The 22,870-nt window shown below is 30.6% G+C and overlaps 1 protein-coding gene across 1 annotated transcript in view; it reads left to right on the top strand.

Annotated features, from left to right (window-relative positions):
- The window catches only part of LOC107453034 (protein O-mannosyl-transferase Tmtc3), a 105,465-nt gene extending 96,936 nt beyond the window's left edge, over positions 1-8,529 (top strand). Inside the window, exons 20-21 of the mRNA XM_016069693.3 lie at positions 5,121-5,204; positions 7,636-8,529. Coding sequence (XP_015925179.1) covers positions 5,121-5,204; positions 7,636-7,905 — 354 coding nt within the window. The 3' untranslated portion in view covers positions 7,906-8,529. The remainder of the gene's footprint in view (positions 1-5,120; positions 5,205-7,635) is intronic.
- Positions 8,530-22,870: the final 14,341 nt, after the last annotated feature.

Consider the following 22,870-nt stretch of genomic DNA (forward strand, 5'->3'; position numbering starts at 1 on the left):
TTAATCTTAAAAGCTTAGAAAATATAAAAAAAATAGTGCATGGAGTCCCTCCACGCAGAAGAAGTTAAACTTCGCAACCTGCGACGTTAATTGTAGAAGAATCAGCAGTCGTAGAAGTTCTATTCAACGACTCTTTTTCCTGCTCCGCTCGCTTCCGTGCTCTGTAATAACGGTAATATTGTGCATTTTTCCCTCGTGGACCTCTTGAACCAGTGGAAGTGCTTGTGGTTGCCTCATCGTCTCGCCCTGGAAGATGTATTTGTATTAATAATGTATGTGAATACGTCATAATGTAATTTCAAAAGAGAAAACCTAACAATTAATTGATATTCACAAGAGACGTACCTTGACATAACCTTAAATCCGTCGCATTGTTTTCACTCATTTTTTACAATTGTTATCCACTAAATTTGAAAATAAAAAATACTATCCTATTAAATTATATGTGTTTCAAAACAAACTAAAAAAATATTTATAGAAAAACAATACTTTTATTATTTTTATGCTAGTGAGAACCAAAACAATATGGAAATGAATGAAGGAAAACTGGATCCTACCATGTGATTTCCTGGCCAATAAAAATGTAGCGTTAAACGTTTAACGCAACCTTGTTGGAAGTCGCATAAGAAGTATAACTTCAAAAATCGATGTCTTCAGGAAATATAAGAAGTAGTAATGTGATGACAATTATAAAGATAGGTCTAAATGTAGTACACTTGCGAAATATAATTTGAGCATTTTTGTTATTAATGTTAATATCCTTGGTGGCAATGCGTTTAAAGTTATGATCAATAAAATTAAAGAAAATTTCACAAATATAATACATTCATTATTGCTGCGTTGTTTATTTAAGCTGGAGCAAAAATCATTATAATTAAGAATCCTACATCTAAAAGTAGTTTCAGATTTAAATCATCACAAAATTTTTTATTTTATTTTAGTAGTTTAGTTTAATGTGTTCGTTTCCTTCAGAAATTACCTTTTAACTTCACCTTCAAATAAACTGATTCCGGATAATTTAATACCTCCAGAGCTTTTATTTGTGATTAAACAGAATTTAAATGGTATTTTTTTTTCACTTGCATATTCATTTACGACTTGTAACATGCATAGTTTTTGCTTCATTTTTTTAATGTTTTAAATATATAAGTAAATAGGTTTATTACAGAGCTCCCTATTTGCGACAAGAATTTAATTTGTTTCAAACTTATTAAGTAATTTTATCCTTCTTCCAATTTAGTCCCACGGTGGAAAAGTCAAAATACACGGTTCCTAGTATATCACCAGAGATGCCAACTTGCTCCAGACAGCAAATACATATTTTAAAGTGGTAGTTTATCAATTGTGATTCTTGGTTTAATAAAATCAACTTAGTAGATTTTTATTCACCTCTATTTTTAAATAATTCGTAGGCTTATATAATTCACCACTTTATAGTAAATATGTCATGCGATACATTTTAAAAGGCAAGCAAAAATAGTCAAATATTTGCAAAATTTACTTTGTAGTTATTTACCGTTTTTTTAAATTTATTTTGGCGTGTGTGGAGCAGTTGGTATCTCTGATATAATCATTGGTTGCAATCAATGAATGGTTGGGTGATCACTTTGATTAGAATGCGAAGGGACCAAGGGTGTGCGGTATTGGTTCTCTTAAACTGTTTAACCGTCCTCGACTTCGCCCTCAAGTCTTCGAGCTACCAAGGGGGAAGAGCTATCCCCACTGCAAGGGATCAAAATTGTTATTGCATGTCTTCAGATCATTCTCAGCGAAGTTTCCCTGACCGTTGCTTATAGCCCATTTTGCAGCGCTAGTGCAACGTTAGCGAAATCCTATTCCAATTTAATTTTAAAAAATGCGTTTTGTGTCACAACATAACTACTATCTTATATTTATCTGTAACAAAAACAGACCGTAATACAAGGTTTAATTATGTTTTACTTTAAACGAAGACGTAACTTTTGTAAATATTATCGAGATATTAGCAATTTTACATGCAGAAAAATTCGAAGCCTTATTTTACGTTAATAGAATTTAAAATAAATTTATTTAACATAATATTGAAAAAAAAGATTGATAACAAGTGTTGTTTTAATCTTAGCGCTTTCCTTAAATCTTTTAAATGTTTCGAACGCCTTTTTTAAGTGCACACATATTGTAGGGTAAAATAAAGAACAACATCATCTATTTCAGACGATTTAATAGGATTCGCTCGAAGTTCTGAATTGCTATTATTTTTTTTTTCTAGCTTATGCAGAGTACACAAAAGAAGTAAGTAAAGTGAGTTTAAAATGAAACGAGAGAATATTTAGTATCTTATTTATTTTTAACGGAGAGAAGAAGTTTAAATAGCATTTAGTCACGTAATTTGTCGCTTGAAATTTACTTATATTTTACGAGACTCAATAATCGATAACTTACTTAAGTTTCTCTCGGTGATTATTTTACTTTGTGACATGTTGTTAGAATATGTCAGATAAAAGCAAGCTTTTGTTCGTAGTTCATTTTATTTCTTCTGGTCCCTTTTTATATAAAAAACATATTATAATTTAAGAAAGAGTGAACAATTAATGTGAATTTTTTTTATATAAATTTGCCATAAGTTTTACTAATAATTGCTTTGAACTACTAATTATTGATGTAGTATTTAATTTATTAAAACTTGACTGTTTGTCTTCATTTTAAATGATACATTAGCTAATTTTAATGTTTACTTTTTAATAGTCTTTTTTTCAAAAAATAGATGTTTCTGTCCATATTAGCCTAGCATGACCATTTCTTCAAAACACTAAGAAACTGGTAGTAAAATTAAGAACATTCTTTACCTTTCTACTAGAGAATATCTGCCAGAGATTTTTGTTCTCAGACTATTAAATTGAGAAAGTAAAGCTATGAATTTTCAAATATCTGAATAGAACTTTTACTACTAGTTTGTTTTATTTTTTAATTTTTTGAGGATATTAGTCAGCTTACACTAGCCTCATATTAGGCCGCTAAAATAGTCCAGTCGTAGAGCTAGTGTAGACAAGTCATTAAACCAATTATTTAGTTTATTGTTTCTTAAAAAAAAGCAAACTAAATCAAAATATAACTATTTTTAAATAACTCATGTAAATATTATTTTAATTAATGATAAAGCTTAATATACACATTCAATGTAATGTGGTTATTGAGGAACCAGCCTTGTGGCACTTACGTCCTAATAAGAATTTCGAAAAATCTTATTTTACAATCTGTAAAAATTTAAAAAAATTCTAAATGTGATCAATATTTTAATTAAAAAAATCTTTGAAAATGTGTAAGAGCATCAAGTTTTTAAATTTGTTGTTTTACCAGAAATAATTGTAATTAATAAATACATTAAAGAAATTTTTTTAAATAAATTAAATATCTTACAAAAATAATATAATTTAGTAAACAAATACCCTAATAAGTAATTTGTTAGCACATTATTAACTCTTTGACGCAGAATTTTTATTAAAATATTTTTCACTCTTTTTCATTATTTTCTTATTTCAAAATAAGTAAAAACATTATATTAGCATTTACATAATTTATGGCTATGAGATGCAGCATGAAACACCGGTATCTTTTTCTGCTGTAAAAGCAAATTTTCCAATCACGGCTCACTTCCAAAAAATTTTTCAAATTTGCACTTATTTAAATCATCATTAAAATTTTAACAAATACGAAAGAAATAACGAAAGTACAAATGTACTTTCGATCATCTATCAGTTTAGTCACTATTAGACTATTTTTTATAATTAAAAAAATACCAAAATATATTTTTGCTAATAATTAAGAGTGTCAAAAAGGGACATCTGCATCAAAGGTGTTTCTCTAGAAAAATCTAATACTGCTAACGAAAGTGAGACTAACCTCGATATTTAATACATTTGTGAAAACTATGTACTATTTTGTAAACCAATTATATCCGTATGTGTTCTTAGTTCTACTAGACGTCTTAACCCTTTAACGGGCCCTTTATTTCTAGTAAAGGTAAATAAGAATATTTTTGGAATTAAAATTGTTTTAAGAACAGTAATTGATATAAAACAAAACAACTCATTTAGTTCATAAAAATGCCATTTTTTTGGTGGTAAATATATTTAACATGACCTATTAGGAACTTAACTGACTTTTATTTTTATTTATTCATAAAATAAATTCCTTAAATGCTACAAACTTCAAAAGGAATTATGTATTTTATAACTTTTATACGTTTTTTAAAAGCGGCAAATGGTTACCAATTTTATTCAAACTCACTTCAAGAAAGCTGAAGTTATTGAAAAATGGAAACCCAAATTAAAATTGGTAAAACGTGGTGGTAAGTATACTTACCACGGCCTTTAAAGGGGTTAACGTTAGGTACCTTAAAAGAAAGAAACTCCAGCTAGCATGCGCGTGAATTTACTTCCACTATTGAATTTTTCCCAAAACCTGGGAACCTTAATAATATTGATCTCTGTGCCCCCCGTACAATCATTTATGCTTCTAAGTTCATTAACTGTTATTTATAGAAAACATAAAAAACGACAATAAAAACATGTAAAAAGCAGATTCATTCATTTCATAAAATCTGCTATTGTTAAAACTAATGAATAAAAATAGCCTTGAGTTGCAATTAATCAAGAAGTTATTTTTATGTCATAAGAACCTCTGTATTTTATTTAGCATTTTCTCTTGTATCTACATTTTAAAGTGTAACACAGTTTAACCAATCTACTAAAATTTGCAGAGAATTTTTGAGAACTAGATTCCATTTGTCTATACTAGTCCAATATCTAAATAAACTCCTCTCTTTCATTTTAGATTTCAAATTGAGTACGATTTAGAAATTACAATAAATGTAAAATTTTATTTGTAAAAGTAAAATATTTTTATTACTTTTTTATTTGCACAGTAATATTATTAATTAAGTGTATATTGAGTTTAATTATTGTTAATGCTGAACAAACGTAATTTATAATAGAAAATCCTTCATTTATTTATTTTCAATATTGTTTAGTTGTTATTAGTTTTAGAGGATGTGAAAAATGTGAAGTAACTACTTATAAGCAGTTTAATAAGGACAATTTGTTTTTATGACACTAAAGTTATTGTGATAAATTATATTTTAGCATCATCCTGATCACATAAAAGGTCTCATTTTGTTGGGTGACATCTTCATAAACACTGTCAAGGACTTAGACTCAGCGCAAGAGGTATGTTAACCCTTTTTGTTTTCATCCCGTGAGCTATAAAATTTAAGAGATTTCGAACGAAAGCCAATAAAATCGTATGTACATGCGGAATTTATAACTTGATCGATTTTTAAGTTCCTGTTGACTGTGTTTGCAAAAGTATTCATGGAATGAGGCTGTGACTGGAGATAAGACTTTATTACTTTTAACTCGTTGATTTGTGATTTGTTTTTATTTATTTATGTTACACGTTGCCCAAAATAAGATATAAGGATTGTAATTAAGTATAAATAATGAAGAGAAAATGCAACAGTTAAAAGAAACTTAAATAAAGAATTTAGTCATTTTGTTAACTATATTTGAAGGGCTTCCACAAATGGAGTGATCAACCACATTTTTCCAAGGGTGAACTTTACGATTAAATTATTTTTTAATATTGTTTCTGCATAGGAACAATATAATATCACTGTGCATAAAAATATTCTCTAATCGTGATATTTATATCAATGTAACTAAATCCTTTAAAAATATTATTAACGCTTCACTAAAACATTTGTAAATGTAGCTTATTATTTTATTACACCTAGTCTTTTATTTAATTACACATTTTTCTTTAAAGATTGTCCATTTTGTGAAATTGAGCTAAAATCATTCGAATCAAGTTTCATGTGGCAATCTGGTTGCGAAGTTTTTCGTTTCACCTTTCTCATTATTTATTCCATAGAATTTTCATATTATTTTCGTTTTTTTTTCTTCAATTAAATATTAATTTGCGACTCCTAATGTGTTCATAATTTCTAACAAAGATTTATAAAAATGCCTATAAGATTAGTAATTATGGAATATCTAATGTATTTATAGAGTCATATGAATTTAGAACAAGGATTTTATATACTATAAAACTTGTTATTCCTTAAAAAAAAAAACTTTAGTTTTGCAATTCTCAAGAATAAATAGTTTAAGATTATACAAACAACCGAAGTAAATAAGCCAACTAATATTGCCGAATGAATTAACCCTAAATTAATCATTAAGAATGAAACAGGAGTCTGAATAAGTTTCTTAAATCTTCTAATTTTCTAGACGATTTCTTATTTTTTTTTTAAAAGTTGCTGCATATCAGTAGTCTCAAATGAATATATTTAACAAAATATATTCATTTGGTTGGCCCACGAAACAAAATATATTTATATATATATATTGTGAATGTCCGAAAAATTCTTTTGTGAAGATTCAGTTTGGTTTCACTCATGTTCCGTATGCTGAAAAGTTTAGTTTTCCTCAGTTAGCATGAAAGTTAAAGCCTCCATTTATATACTACTTTATCTATGTAATCAAGTTTTTCGTCACTCAATCTAATGAGTTGCAAAACTTACATCTGTTATTTGTACTACATCTGTTATTTGTACTACTTGGGGGGGGGGGCATTTGGTTCCTTCCCTCTATCAATTCTCTCACAAAGTACAGCTTTTATGAAAGTTTACTTCCCCATTTCGTTGTTAATATTTTTAGTGTAAATTTTAAATATCTGTATACGGCCCCAGGCGGGTATGTTTTATCACCTTCTATACGTGATTTCTAATATAAGTCAATAAATAATAAATTAACCTCACCCATCGTTGCCGGATGATTCTTTTAGTTGGATTCGGACATCCGGCATCGGGTAATACATAAACTTCTTTAATAGGCTCTGGGTAGTTACCGGAATATAAAATTTTGTCCGAGTATTCGGCGCTTGCTTAGAATTAGTCGATGAAGCACTAAATCGGTTCAGATGCTGACTTGGAGATACAGTAGTTCGGACCTGCAAAGTGCTGTTAAATTTAGGAAGAAAATGGGCCATAAGACAGAGTTGTAAAGTTCAATAAAAAAAAAGTTTGGTGCTGTGCAATTGAAATAAATCAACCATACATAGAAATATTACATTGAACTTTACCAAATAAAGTAAATAAAACTAAAATCAGTTTGTATCGATCAGATATTTTTAAAATTCCTACTCATTTACCTTGGAAATATTATTAGTTCAAGCATAGCATCAAAAATTAATACGTAATTTCGCTAAATTAGATTAGGCCTTCACAATTGCTTGTTCAAAAGCAAATCTAACTGAATACGAAACACATAGGTTTCTACATGGATAGTATGCAGTTAAGTTTTTAAATTTGCATAACACTAATATACAGGACTAAATATATTGTACACAACACTAAACATATGTACCGAGAAAGCTAAAACTTTTATTTCTAAAGATTCAAATATTTTTAATTTTTTATCCTATAATTTTAAAACTTTTTTTGGTTAAGAATATTAAAGTTTAAAATTCTTTTCATACTTGAAAAATAGTTTTAAAAACATCACTTTGTTTGACAGCAATAAGATAACAATTTTAAATAATACTTTAATAGTAGTGTGAAATTAAATTTTATGCCTATAATCGTTTTTTTCCATACAGTGCTATGAAAGCATATTGACCCAAGAGCCAATGAATGTGCAAGCTCTGCATAATTTGTGCGTCGTTTATGTTGAACGTGGTCAAATGGATGAAGCAGAAGAATGTCTGGAGAAGGCAGCGGCTATAGCACCGAACGAACAGTACGTTACACAGCACCTCAGTATTGTACGATCAAGGCGGCATCAGTTAATAGAGAGAAAAAACCAAAATAAAGAGAAATCGTCAGTTAAAAGGGACAGTAACGATTTTCTACTTAATTTACCGACTTAAGCAGAATTTTCTTTACTAGGAAATAAAGATTTCATGCCAAATATTATTGCTGCGTTTTGCTAGAAAAATAATAAGTGAGATGTAATGTGTGTTTTTGTCCTTTCGTGTGATAGATACGTGTTCTTGAGAATGTTTTTCGAGACTTAATGATTAAAATCTGGAGAGGATAGTGACTATCGACTTGGTATCGAAGAGACAGGTGCATTACATTAAAATTATGCTAAATATGCATTGTGGTTGTTTCTAAAGCTACAATGGTGACATATGACATGAGAGTAGATTGACACAAAGAGATGCGTGTTAGGAAAATGCCAAGAATTGTACAAGATTTTGTAAAATAAAATAAAGCAATAAATATATTAAAATTTCTCTATATAACCGACTGCTGGTACGAAATAGTTTAGTCGTGCTTTGAACGTGCAATAATTAAAAAAGCTAATAAAAACTTTCAGAAAAATCGATACAATATTGAACTATGCCCAGTACCTTGAAACATTATACGGTTCAAATCCTGCAACTGTAAGAAGTTAAATTTCTAGAGACTGTAAAAAAGAAAGAAAAAAATGTTTTAATGTCGGAAACTTCCTGTAAACGCTAAAATAAAAATACTTTTGACTATTGAAATATTTGTTATTATTTAATACTTTTACTGAAACCTAGTAAAGTAAAGCATTCCCGCAATAGCCCGTTGCTGGCAAGGGAGATTAAGGCTCCAAAATTTCATGACCAACTGCATGTTTGTAGCAATGTGGCCCCAGTTATTCACGATGACAGTTCAGTGCCTTAACTAAATCCTAGAAGAAGTTATTAAAGATTACTTGCCTTCATATGAAATGCCACTGTGGTATATTCGCTCTCTTCCAAATCCCAGGGCTATACAAAATTATTTTAGACTTGGTTCACCTAAATTAAAATCTCTTTAACCTGATGTTTCTTAAAAGTTTTTTTACTAAACGAATGTTTTTAAAACTTATAACACTTTTATTAGCAGCAATATCTATCTTAATCTGTAGTTCTTTTTTTCACAACTTACAAACAATGCGGTATTTTAATATTTAAAATGGTAGTAAAATTTATGTTTTGGATATTTCATTCGTTTATTGACACAAATTAATTTTGACAACCATAAGATGTAATTAAAATCTATTATGCATTGTTGACATGGTAACCATTGGATATAATTTTTTGATGTTAATGAAATTTAAAAATTTTCTGCTTAAAATTCTCATCATAGTTTCATGACCACAAAGAAGGAATATTACTCAAAGGGTTGTGCAAATGTTGACAACAATGCGAATGCTGTTGAAGAGGTTAGTATTGCTTTCAACGATATCAAAGCGGGTAAGGTTTGGTATCGACAGGAGACTCCTCTCAATTGCCTGGCAATATAGAGAATTTGATATTTTTTGTGAACAGTAAAGTTTTTTTCTTTCCAATGCCCTACCTATAGAATGACCTAGGTCATACAGGCATCTGAAGGGCAGATTTGTTGACCACTCTTTCAGGGGCACCCTATTAGGTGGGCCAACGTTGCTCCCAAGGTAAGGACAGATGGTACAGAGAAAGAAAGAACATCCATGCCTTGCCCGGGATTTGAACCCAGAACCTTTCTGATGAAAGGACAGTTCCCTGACCGATACACAGGCCTGTCAGCTGTGAACAGTAAATTGTTTGACAAAATCGTATGAGACGACAGAAGAATACTTTATGTTAACCTCATACCTTGATCATCAAGAGGAATTTTTGACAAAAGAGCCTTTATTTGATGGATTTATCATCCTTTTGTTTTTGTTCTTCTAGTGAATATATTTCGGTGGTATTGTTATGGATAGTTTATTCTTCTCAAGAGAGGTTAAATATGAAACGTATCTACCACCAGTACTTTTTCTTCTCTGAAAATTAGCAGCTCTAAGATGGCATCCCTCGTCCGTAAGAGTTCTCTCATACAGAATAATTACATTCAAAAGTATATGTTTTGATTATCAGTTCCAGGACATTTTCGAGGCTGACGGAAAAGGAGAAAAATTGTTGGTAAAATCTTTTCATTTATAGCTGATTATCGTGAAGAGTACAATGAGCTCTCGCTTTTCTCAATTATAAACTAACTATCCACCACTATTTACTTTCCTCGAATATAAAAACAGTCCTAAATATAGGGTATTACAGTTATAAATTTTTGGTTTTTCGATGATTTTCGTACCAATTTTTGCTTTTTTTCATCTTGGTATATATATGCTTTAAACCCTAGACATTATATTATTTAAATTCCAAATAAATGCTCAGAAGTCACATTTGTTCGTCATCCGGAAAAATGGGGGAAAATACTCTAACCCTTTAAAGACCTGATTCAATTTCAAAGTTACAATATTTTCTTGAATAAATAGCTCAAAACGGAAAAGTGCTAAAAGTTTTATTTTGTTGTGAGCATTATTCTACGAGATAAAAAGATATGCCAGCTCACTAGAATACTTTAATAAATTTTGGATAGGAATTATACATTTGTAATGGTTATTTTTAACATTTAAATGGTAGCTTTTAGAGAATTTTTTTAAAACTCAAATTGAACTTGTTTTAAAATAAAAATACTACCACTATTTTTACCACTAGATTAATGTCTAACCTGCATAAACTATCCACCAGTATTGGCTGAATCTTAAAGGGATTAGGCAAACAGTTAGCACTATTTAATGATACCACACTTTCTGTAAACAAAACTGAAGGCAAAACGCATGCTACAGCATTGAAACTTCAAAATCTCCTGTTTAGATTCAAGTTGGAGTTGAGAGTGAAAAGGCTCTCTCTATCCGTCCGTGATAAGACCATTGCTAACATACGCTGGGCCTGCCTGATGCAACTATATCACCTACTCTGTTTAAAAAAATTACAAAATAAGATTCCATGAAAATTAACTAAAGACACCGCGAAGTGAGCACAATACATGCGGTAAGCTAATGTTCAGATTTTCTTACCCACTGACGGTTCTGCACGTAAAAAGTGACAATTTAACCTGCTGTCTTCTCCGCATAGCAAAAACGGCTTTTTTTTGTTTGTTATTAGAAAGGAAAATAGAATATTAGGTAGAATCATTCTTCCAATTTTGCCCCTTCGCTAAACCGCCAGTGGGTTAAGCTATAGACAACAAGTAATTGGTAGATTTTGCAAGTATTATTCCATTATTTGCAAGTATATATTCAAAATATATTTTCAGTTTTATTAATCAATGGACTATCAGCCAGTGGCAGTTTGACACAGATTGGGCTAGTTATCAAACAGTATCACTCTGTTACCGGCTAAATAGGGTGCTCGTAAACACAGAGCATCGTGTGGATATCTGCTAAATTCGGCACTCGTAACGAAACAGTTAAATTCTAACTTCTTTTCCAAGACTTAACAGTGCAGTGAAGCAAAGTTTAAAGATAGCTTCCAATTTGAAATGTTACCAGAAGACTTCAGTATACAAACCGCAGAATCCTATAGTGATGCATCACTCTTCAAGATATATAAAAAGTCATAACTTAGCTTATGTTTGTTTATCGAGCCAAAATGCCTCTTTTTTACTACGACTAGATCGCTAAAAGTCCAGGATGAATAGGAAAAGTTATAACATTTTGTAAGACTTATATCCTAGTCCTAGTGTTTTGATTTTATTGGGCACCTGGGTAGCGAAGCGACCTTATCCCATTCATCTAGAATTTTAACACTGTTTTGGTTGAGCATTGAGGTAAGCAGGAAGTGGAGTTGCTTTTATGAATGTTTCAAGCACTTTGCTTCAATAACTAAAAAGGAATCAAAAAATAAAATGAGCAGCTTGCTCTATAGTTGTGTTTGTTAGATTTTGCAGTTGTTCAGAATTGTATCAGCATGAGGAAACGTTATTTTCAGAAAGGTTGATGAAATTATTTGTTTTGATAGTTATGATATGAGGCGTCGGAGGTGAAATGTGCAGCTATTGGTCTGTAGTTTTTATCTTTGATATAATTTTCAAATTCAAAGATTTCATTAAAATTTGCTGTTTTACATTCTATGGCTTTATCAAAAAAATCTGCGTTTAGCTTGTATATATGCTGTGATAGAGTTGATATTTTGAGGTCTGTATGTATAGCGGTATTCCGGATGAACCATCTTGCACAAGTTATTTTTCCAAGGATCTTGTTTTGGTATTGGTTTAATTTCTTCAGTAGATGTTGAGGTATCGTTGTCCAGGTTGGTGAGGCATAGATAAGTATTGGGCGGATCATTGCTGTATATAGTAGCTTCTTCAGTTTAAGTGACATATTCTGATTATATATTAATGGTTGTAAGGCTATTATTGCTGCATTTGCTATATCTATTGTGCTTTTGATATGATCATTCCAGGTGAGTTTTCTATTGATTATAAGGCCAAGATAATTTGCTTTTTTAACTATTGGTATTGGTATATTGAACATTTTTGGTTGAAGTTGTGGAAGTATTTTAATTCTTCTTTTTTGTATAATTAATATTTGTGATTTTCCAGCGTTTACTGCAGTTTTCCATTTTAAGCACCAGTCTTCTATTTCATACATATGGTCCTGTAGTTTTTGAAGAGCATGATTTGGGTTTTTTGGATTTAATAATAATACCGGTGTCATCTGCGTAATAGGCTGTTATATACAGCTTTGTTTATAGGAAGTAAGACTTATATAAGCTGCAAATCAGTAAAGTGATATTTTTTTTCTTCAAAACAAAGTGAAAGTTTAAACCTAAATAATTTGTTAGTTTTAGATATAAATTAACTACCCTTTTCTTAAATTTATAGTACAAGAACTAACAGCTATCATGCGATTTTATCGAAGCGTTGTAAAAGTATATCCTCGGACAACTTAAAAAGAAAATAGACTTACGCATTAGTCAAATTAAGCATGGAAAAAAATTGATTTTTGTGCTGTTTGTTGTCGCTCCAGATATTAATAAACGAAATACATAAACATCACTTCTGTTCTTCAGATATAAGTATTTTTTTAAAGGTGGACACTTGGAACTATTGTCCATTGGCCACAGAAAGTGCCAGAACTGCTAACTCTCTTTTCGTTACCCAGCGGGCACCTCGCCACGGCGGTGGAGCAGCGTCGCCCACGTCACACTACCACAATCCATTTATAGGGCGAGTCACATTCACACACAAAGGAGAAAGGACATAGAACACAAACAGAGAGAAAGAAACATCCATGCTTTGCCCGGGATTCGAACCCAGAACCTTTCTGATGAAAGGACAGTTTCCTGCCCCCTACACAGGCTCGTCGACTCTTCAGATATATGTATTAAAGTTAAAGTATAATAACGTTATTTAAAAGACTATGAAAACTGAGTAAAATTAGTTAAAATCTTATTACTTAACGCTATAGAGGCGAATAGGAACACTTCAACAAATTATTGATCGTAAGATAATGCCTATTGTACCTTTCGTTTTAATTATTGATTATGAATTTTTTTTCCTAGTTTGCTGCACTTAAAATTTATAGTAAATGTTTATTTTAAAAGGCCAGAATTGAATATGCATGATGTTTAAAATATTGTTTCGACATTTTTTTTTTTGTCATCATGATAAAAATAAAATATTCCTTATATTCATTTTAATTGACAGCATCACTTTACTGAGCACGCCGATACTGAGCACCTGGTCAGGGAACTGTCTTTGCATCGGAAAGATTCCGGGTTCGAATCCCGGGCAAGGCATGGATGTTTCATTCTCTGTAGTATGTGTTCTTACTGTGGGAGCAACGTTGACCCACCTGATATGGTGCCAATCAAAGAGTGGCCAACAAATCTGCCCTGTAAAATGCCGTAAATTAACGAAATGTTAACACAGCTGGGTATTGAAAGTAAAAACTTTACTGAGCACTATTTTCTGGAAAAAAAGACAAACTTTATAGGTCGAAAAAGTTCGGAAGAAGTAACAAATTTTATTGTAAATTGAAGTTCAGATGAAGTACAATAAACTTGGCAGTAAAATGAGTCGAACGGAAAATAGCGGAGTTTCTAGTGACATAAAAAATGATGGAACTACATGAAAAAGTTTTTCACTAACTTGTTTTCTTCTTAATTCCACAAACAATAGTCAATAAGCAACAATGGAAAATCACTTTCTTGGCATGGAACGCTAAGGCGCGGAGAGAAAGAAAATTAGAGAAAATGAAAAACTTGAAACAACAGCTTTCATACATTAAGGAAGATTTTTTTTTTACGAATCAATAATTAAAATATACAAAAAAGAAAATAGGCATTGTAACGTATCAAGCTATATTCAGAAGCAATTATTAAAAAAACGTTTATCTCACACCACAACAAATACAATAACAAATATAAAGTACCCGTAACGGGATAGTTAAATCTTATATAAAATAAAGTTGAAAAAGTACCCGTAACGGGATAGTTAAATCTTATATAAAATAAAGTTGAAAGAGTGACCGTAACGGGATATATGAAAACTCACCCGTAACGGGATAGATAAAATATTATAAATCAAACTAGATAAAGTGCCCGTAACGGGATATATGAAAACTCAAATTTCACAACAACTCTCTGTTGTTCTAAAAAGGTCTTCCAATTTTATCGTCTGCTTTTATTTTATTGTTTATCTCTTTATGTGTTTATTTTATTTTATTTATGCTTTTGCTAGCCCGTTATTTTTTTAATATTTTTAGACTTTATAGCATCTTGCCACTTTTCTCATAAACTATCGTGAGGCTCTTGCGTCTTTTCTTAATTGCGCGGCAGTATACCGCCTAAAAATATAAAAAATTTTGAACAATTCGTTTAAAAATTGTTTAAATATAAACCAAACTTATGCTCATTAAAACCGCTTTAAAGACACCTTTTTCCTTATTATTTCAAAATGTGTAAGCTACACAGGAAAATTTTTAAGAGAAGTTCTGAAATGAGGAAGATACCCAACAAGGTATTAACTTTAGTTGCGAGCAATTATTGTACATATTTGTACCAACAAGATCAAACTTTTAACAAGTGTATCTATTTTAAGTTCAGAAGTTTTTGTATTTTTTATGCAACCATCAGTCTATTTATTCCGTTTTCCTCAAAACGGAAAGATGTTACAGTAAATTAATAAAATTTACATTAATTCAGAAGGACTTCATTTAATAAGTCACCGTTGCATAAAGATGATCGTTTTTACTCAGGTTTTTGGGGGTAAGTGTTAATATTTTTCCATTGTGGCCCTTTTTTCACGTCCCTACAAGAAGGTACGTTTTTGCTTTGCTCGCTTGAAATATTTATATTGGAGACTATCACTAAATATTCAAAAGTAATACACTTTGTTTGGAGTTCTTCCATTTATAAATCAGCAGCAATTATAATATATGCAGTTCTTTGATAGCATATTTTACTAGCATTCCTTTATCACAAACTATAAAAGTACTAGCACCTTTACTTTATCCCAAATCACATTTATTAGTCATTATCAAAATGGGGATTTTTACAGATTATTCTTAAGTCAATATTCTCAGAGGCCCATAACCAAGAACCCTTATTTCTGATCTTTAAAATGCAAAAACAAAAAGTTTAAAATATCTCATGCCAATTTCCGCAAATGGATTTTGAAATTGCCCGTGACGTCAGTTCCTCTGATAACCGTTCCTTAATCGATTAAATCAAATCACCTTCAAATCAAAATGAATCAAGGTAATTATTCTTCTTTTCCATTACTTAAATGATGATTTTAAAATTTAATAGCCGTAGCTTCGTTCGCTATTCCTAATGGATAGCAATTTTGAGGAGAATAAATAGCTACTCTTTCGGTTCCGCCCCTGATGGCTATTTCGCGTGACTTTATTTTTAAGTTCAGCCAATCACTGCTATGAGTTTTCCTGCTTTTAAATTTTGAACCAAAATTTGTTTCTTTTTTTAGTTAAAGAAGGATTTGTTTATTCCAAAGAGGTGATGCAAACAAAGCATTTTGAAGAAACAATAAACGTGTGTACAATCGAAAATAGTCCAATAACGCCTTTAAAATCACATTAATGCTTGATTGTTGTAGAAAAAATTTAAATATTTACGATTCCAACAAGCTCATGATTTTTAAAAAGTTCTAAATTTCGTATCATGCTAAATTTTGATAGTAAATACATTTGTACAATGATGTATCTATAAAATATAAAAAATTCGTTGTAACTTATGCGTTGCCAATAAATATTCTGCAGTGCAATAGAAAGATCACTGCAAGTGACAAACTCAAAATTGAGACTTTTATACATTTAGAATTTTCGTTAAAAATCAGATTTTTTGAAATTCTATTTTAGGGTCACTTTTTTTGAAATCTATCATGAAGTACTTACATTATTTTCTAAATTGACTGGCAGTATACACTTAACGTGATATACGAAACCACTTGTGTTCAAAATTTTTAAACGTTATTATTTAATGTTTTAACATCATCCTCAAAATTTAAACCAAATTTTAAAATGGAATTTATAATTTTTAAGAAATTTCCCTTTGCAAACATCTAATTACCATTTAAATAAAATGTCTTGAGTTTTCATTCTTCAGACAATAAGTATGTTCGAATTTCGAGACTTTTTAATTTGTGTTCCACACACCAAGGACAAAAAGACGAGTATAACAATACACATCCTATTGAACACTGATGCTGAAATCTGAGATGCTTTCATTCACAAATAAATAAATTAATTAAAAATTAATCGAATTTTTTTTTCAATTTTTAAGAATAATCCAATACATATTGTACGTAGATAGGAGTGAGATAAACATAGCATTAACATAGACCTGTTGTGACTGTTTGCAATACATTCTTGGTTAAATTGAAAAGCATCTAAGCAAAAATTTTCGTTACATAGTCAATGCAGTTATCTAATAATTTATAATTAACATTAAATTATAAAAAACACTCAAAGACTAAATTAATCAATCAGATATTAGCTCTTGCCCGCTGAGTTACCAACGTGAAAGTACTTCAGTTTCAATTTTAGCTCGTTGAATGCCACGCTAATTTTACATGGCTTGCTCGTCTGGCCACACGGTAAATAACTGCAAACTAAAATTGCAAATATTAGACAGATTTTACTAGTCTTTAAAAGGTTAGCATGACATATATGAAATAAGTGGTGATTCTTATAAACCTACGAATTGTTTAGAAATAGCGGTGAATAAAAATCTACTAAATTGAATTTATTAAACCAAGAATCGCAATTAATAAACTACCACTTGAAAATATTTATTCGCTGTTCGGAGCAAGTTGGCATCTCTGTGTATATAAATAAAACTACTTTTGTGTGTTCTATATTGCCTTAATTTCTTCAAACCATTTGAGTAAAGATAATAATATAAGAAAATTTAAAATTTACTCGAATTATGTGTTTCTAATAATCTTGGCTTCGTCGGACACCGGTGACCCCCGTGGCGCTACGAACAAACTCAGTGTCGGTCACCGGTGACCGCCATGGCATTCAGCGTGTTAACTATTTTCAAGAGATGTCCGCGATATTGTCCAAGTTCTCTACGTATTGAATTTCAATAATTTAAAATCTGTCCGGCAGCCATTAAATCACACGAACTACCATAAGTATGAGTTCGGGATAATTCGCCATGGTAGGCAGTAGAAGTATTAAAAAAATTTTACACCTCTGTCATGAGATTAACTAGAAAACTTATCCCAATGCCCCATTACATGCTGTACTACTTCCTCACGCACCACACGAGCTATATTATGAGTATCGCAAGATTTATCTATGGTATTACTCGAAAAAGGCAAGCTTCGTCACCAATAAATACTGTGACAGTATGCGGCACCATAGTACCGTTTGTGTTTAAAATTTCTATAGCAACTTCAGAAATTATCGAAAATAAATCTAAATAATTACTTCGTAACTAAGTTTCGATTTCTGTAAAAGTACGAAATTATGCTAAATAAATATACTTAACATGTAACTAATGAATCAACACTATTTAAACTATTTTAGGTTACCTAAAAAATGAATTTAAATATTTGCCTAACGTATAACTAATTAATTATTTAACATTCCAGAAATTACTACATAAGACCATAACGAAATGAGTTTAAACAATAGTATTATAATTAATTATTTAACACTGCTTAAAATTTTAAGACCCAACAGAATGAATTATAACAGATGATTATAATATTACCAATTTAGATAGAGAAGTAATCGTGTTTTTGGTGCCAAATATAAATATAGATAATTTTAAAATGTTGTAAATATAATTATTTTGCTGGCATTTAATTTCATATCTAAAATTTCGTCAATGTTACGCTGCTGTTATTTAACACGTAGTGCCTCTTGTCTAGGTTTAAATTATTATCCAATAAAGTATTTAGAGGTAAATAATTATGATGAAGACTATTTGAGACGAAGCTAAAGACGTCCATCAAAACAGTAGTTGAATTTTAATCATATCTGGTTGAATCAGCCATTTGAGACGTCCCTTATATCCCATAATCTATCACTACTTAGTAATTTAGGCATTTCGGACTGTATGCGCATGATCATTTATGCTAATCTAGGATAAGATTACCAGGGCTTCTATTGGCCCTCCAAAATAATTAATTTGGTAGCAAAATGTTTATCTTTAGCTGTGCATCTTGATTTCCAAAATCACCACAACAATTCAACATCTATTCATTGAATATTATTTAAATTTAAGTGGTTGATAAATCATACAAATTTCTAGTTGCTTTGATAAATAGTTAACTACCACTTGAATAATTGTTGAGGAACCACTTATAATCCTTAGGCAGGAGTGGGTGAATCTAATTGTTATAAATAAATCAAATTTTCTTTTTTTCTAACTACAGGAAATTTTGAAGAAAAGCGTATTGCTTTTTTGTAATTTTAGTAAACTTGTAGAATACACTAAGCCATTGTGCTTAAAAAATACGCAAAAAATATATGTGATCGCTACTTAAATTTAATGCAATGGTAAATATAGGCTTAAATTTAAGGGTGCTGCAATAACATAGCTACAAATTCTTCCGGAAGAATTATGCTTTTCATTTGAATTTATGGATATAGTTAATTTTTTTCAAATTATAAATTGAGCATACTTATAAATGTATGATACTCTAGACAGCTAACTATTACGATTTTTGGAAAATACTTTGTAAAGTGGTAGACTATAAAAAACTAAGGCTTTCAGAATTTTTGGTAATTTTTCAATCATTTTAAGCGCTTGACCACGAAAGAGCTACACTGAAGTGGCACTTCATATGAAGTTTTGAAGCATTTACATATAATGGTGAGGAAAGTAAATTTTTTGAAGCATTTACATAGAATGGTGTGGAAATTAAATTTAAATCGTATTTACAGAATAAAGAATTATACTTTAAAACATAAACTTAGCTACCTCTGGCAGTCCTGGATAACTCGTCAACATTTAGCGTTTAACCTTTTGCGGAACAACCATTTTCGATAGAAAGTTTTAGTCAGGCGGAACATTAGCATGTGCAACATTAGTCATAACTGGAGCCCGGATTTTGATGACCTAAAAAATCTGAATTAATGCCCTTAAAAAGTGCAAAAAATGCCCTTACAAACTGCAAAAAATGCCCTTAAAATGCGAAAATTGCGCTAAAAATGCCTTATGACATGACTTAAATAGAAGTAAAAATATTGAACTAAAACACTGTTTTACTCTTTAAAATTAATATGAATAGTTTCAAAAAATATAAAGCAATGCAATACTTGTTCTACGTTCATTAAAGTTTGAAAAATATGTTTTATATCCTAAAATAAAAAAAAGGAAAATATATTGACTCCAAAACATTTTCATTTTGTATAGAAACTTAAATGAATATAACAACTTTCATCTCATAATATTACTAAATATCAGAATTACAGTGGATTATTAAATTTTTATTTTAATATTTTGAAATGTAAACGAGCGTCTCTTGTCTGAAAGCAAATTTTTATACCAGGAGAAGCTTCTTTCAACGTCTACTGATGTTATTGGTGCGTACTTGAAAAGGACGGTCACACTTACTGACAATTCTTCCTCAATTTGAAAAGATGTTGCTTCACCTTTTAATATCCTAGAGATTTTCTTCATTGTTTGGAAGCCGGTGTAATGATAAAAAATAATAAAAATTAACAAAAAATTTAAAAAATGCTTCAAAATGCAAAATACGCCCCAAAATTTAAAGAAAATGCCCTATAAATCTCAAGAAATGCTCTAAAGGACAAAAAATGTCCAAAAATGCAAATGTCATCAAAATCCGGGCCTTAGTCATAACACTTTAACAGGGATGCCAACTGTTCCGTTTTTTGCAAATGTTTTATTAAATTGGTAACGAAGTAAATAGTATAGAGAATAAGGATAATCACGTCTAATCTTTAAATTTGTCACCAAAGTTGCAATTGATATGACACTTTGATTTTTTGATATGTGGTGGTAAAAAACTTTTTAAAATAAAAAATAATAAACTAAAAATACTAGAAAATATTTTTTGTAAAGCAGAACAAGTTGGCATCACTGCTTCAAGTGAAACGACATACTTTGGCTCTTTTTTCGTTTAAAGAATAGTGGTTGCTAAACGTTTAAAAGCAGTTCATTTTACATTTCTAGTGATTGAAATGTGTTGAGTTAGTGTTGTCAGACTGGATATATTTCACCAGAGAGGGTTAAACTTTGACAGAATGTAAAACTATTTGTAATCCAATTGTCTTTTCGCTACCACTTTTGAAAAATTATTCTCTAAAAGGACAGACGTCGAATGTTTGCTGTATGAACTTAATGGAAATGTGTGTATTTGTATAATTTAATTTTATTTAGCTTGACTTCTATTGTGATAAATGCTTGAAATTACTAAACAATAACAAACATTTCAAACTACAAAATAAAAGTAAATATTTTAAGTTACCACATTTCAGTGCATATTTTAAGCTAATCACAGTCAAACTAAAATTAAATACATTTATATAAATTAATTTCGTAGGACATTTATATCAATATTTGAAGCAGATTCATAAGTCTTTATCTCCATAACAGAATTTCATTAGCTAAATTATCTATTTTTCAGTTGTTCTAGATATAAATTAGCTTAAAACAATTACCCTCAACTGAATAAATTTAGAATTGCCAATGAATTGGGAAATGGTTACTAAAATTAATAGTTTATCAGAGATCAAGAAACTAGGCGTTAATTTTTAGCTAGAATAATTACGTCTAGATATAGTTAAATTTTCCATCTGTGGTACACTAAGCAATCAGTAAAATAAACCATTATTGTAATAAATTTTCATTAATGTCTTCCCGAACGTTGAATATATATTTTCGTAATTACAGATTAATGACTTCAAACAAATTTAACATGTGAATTACATAGCGATGTTTCCTAATTTATTCCTTCATTAAACGTTCGTAAAACTCAGTAAAAAGTAAGAAAGCAACTAAGTAAAAGCCAACATTGCATTTTTTAAAAAGCTAAATCAGTTTATGTAATTTTATTGAAAATTATTGCATGATTATGATTCCAGACAATAGAGTACCAGAAATGAAGTCCAAAAAAGAAAAGTTTTGCAGGAGAGCCGAAAAATAACCTGATACATAGGGCGTCTGGTACTTTTAGTGGTATCATTTATCTCTTTCGGATTCGTAGCTTACATATTAACCTAACTTCCTTATTTTTATTATTTAAATATCTATTAATGTTATGGTTTTTTTTATCATAAATTGTACACTATTTTTATCATTAATTTTATAGTGTTAGATTTATCATACGTGATGAAAATGCCGGGCGTCTTATCACTGAGCGCTGGATGGCACTTAAAAAGTTCACCTCCTTGCCACATTCAACCAGCGCTATATTTTGACAAATCTTTGAACTTATAACATTGAATTTTTTTTTTTGGCGTTCTCCACTCTTAATGACCTTTTTCCGCAAAAAAAAAAAAAAAAAAAAAAAAAAAATCGATTTTTTTTTTTTCTTCTTCCGAATCGATTTTTATTTCTAATCCTCAATTTTGAGCCGCGATAGCTCAGAGGATAGAGCGTTAGCCTTCCAATGAGACGAACCCGGTTCGAATCCCAGGCGATACGAATTCCGCATCCGGCTTGCACCGACCACAGTACTGACGTGAAATATCCTCAGTGGTAGACGGATCATGGGTGCGGGTTGGAAACCACACTGACGTGAAATATCCTCAGTGGTAGACGGATCATGGGTTAGAGTCCCCTTGCCATCAGGCTAACCGCGGGAGGTTCTCGTGGTCTTCCTCTCCATGTAACGCAAATGCGGGTTAAAAACGCCGCGATAGCTCAGGGGATAGAGCGTTAGCTTTCCATTGAGGCAAACCGGGTTCGAATCCCAGTCGATACGAATTCCGCATCCGGCTTGCACCAACCACAGTGCTGGCGTAAAATATCCTCAGTGGCAGACGGATCATGGGTTAGAGTCCCCTTGCCGTCAGGCTAACTGTGAGAGGTTCTCGTGGACTTCCTCTCCATGTAACGCAAATGCGGGTTAAGTCCATCAAAAAGTCCTCCACGAAGGCAAATTTCTCCCAATACTCGATCCAGGAGTTCTTTGTCTTCTGGATTGGGTTCAAAATTACAAGGCTACGGAGTTGAACATTAGTAGTCGTAAACCCATAAAATTGGGTCGACTGTTCAACGACGGTTATAAAATAAAAATAAAATGATCATCAATTTTAAAGCTTTTATATCAATGTGGTTGACGTTATATGATTTAGCTCACATTTGAAAATCTCTTATTTTGGGACCATTATTATTAAAGCAAGAAAAATCTTTTAAAATAACAACTAATTAACTTTACAGTAGATATTCAAAATAAAATCACACAAATTCCTTTAAATTATATCTCAAATTAAAAACAGAATTGATAATAAATTTTTGTCCATTAGTAAATTATTGGAAAATTTAATTAAGTGGAAAGCAAAGAATATTCAGAAAATAAAAACTAGAAAATATTTACGCTATCTTTTAAATGAAAAAAATTAAA

The sequence above is a fragment of the Parasteatoda tepidariorum genome, chromosome 9 (assembly GCF_982258835.1).
Source record: "Parasteatoda tepidariorum strain Cologne lab strain chromosome 9, Ptep-v5.0, whole genome shotgun sequence".
Classification (NCBI taxonomy): domain Eukaryota; kingdom Metazoa; phylum Arthropoda; class Arachnida; order Araneae; family Theridiidae; genus Parasteatoda; species Parasteatoda tepidariorum.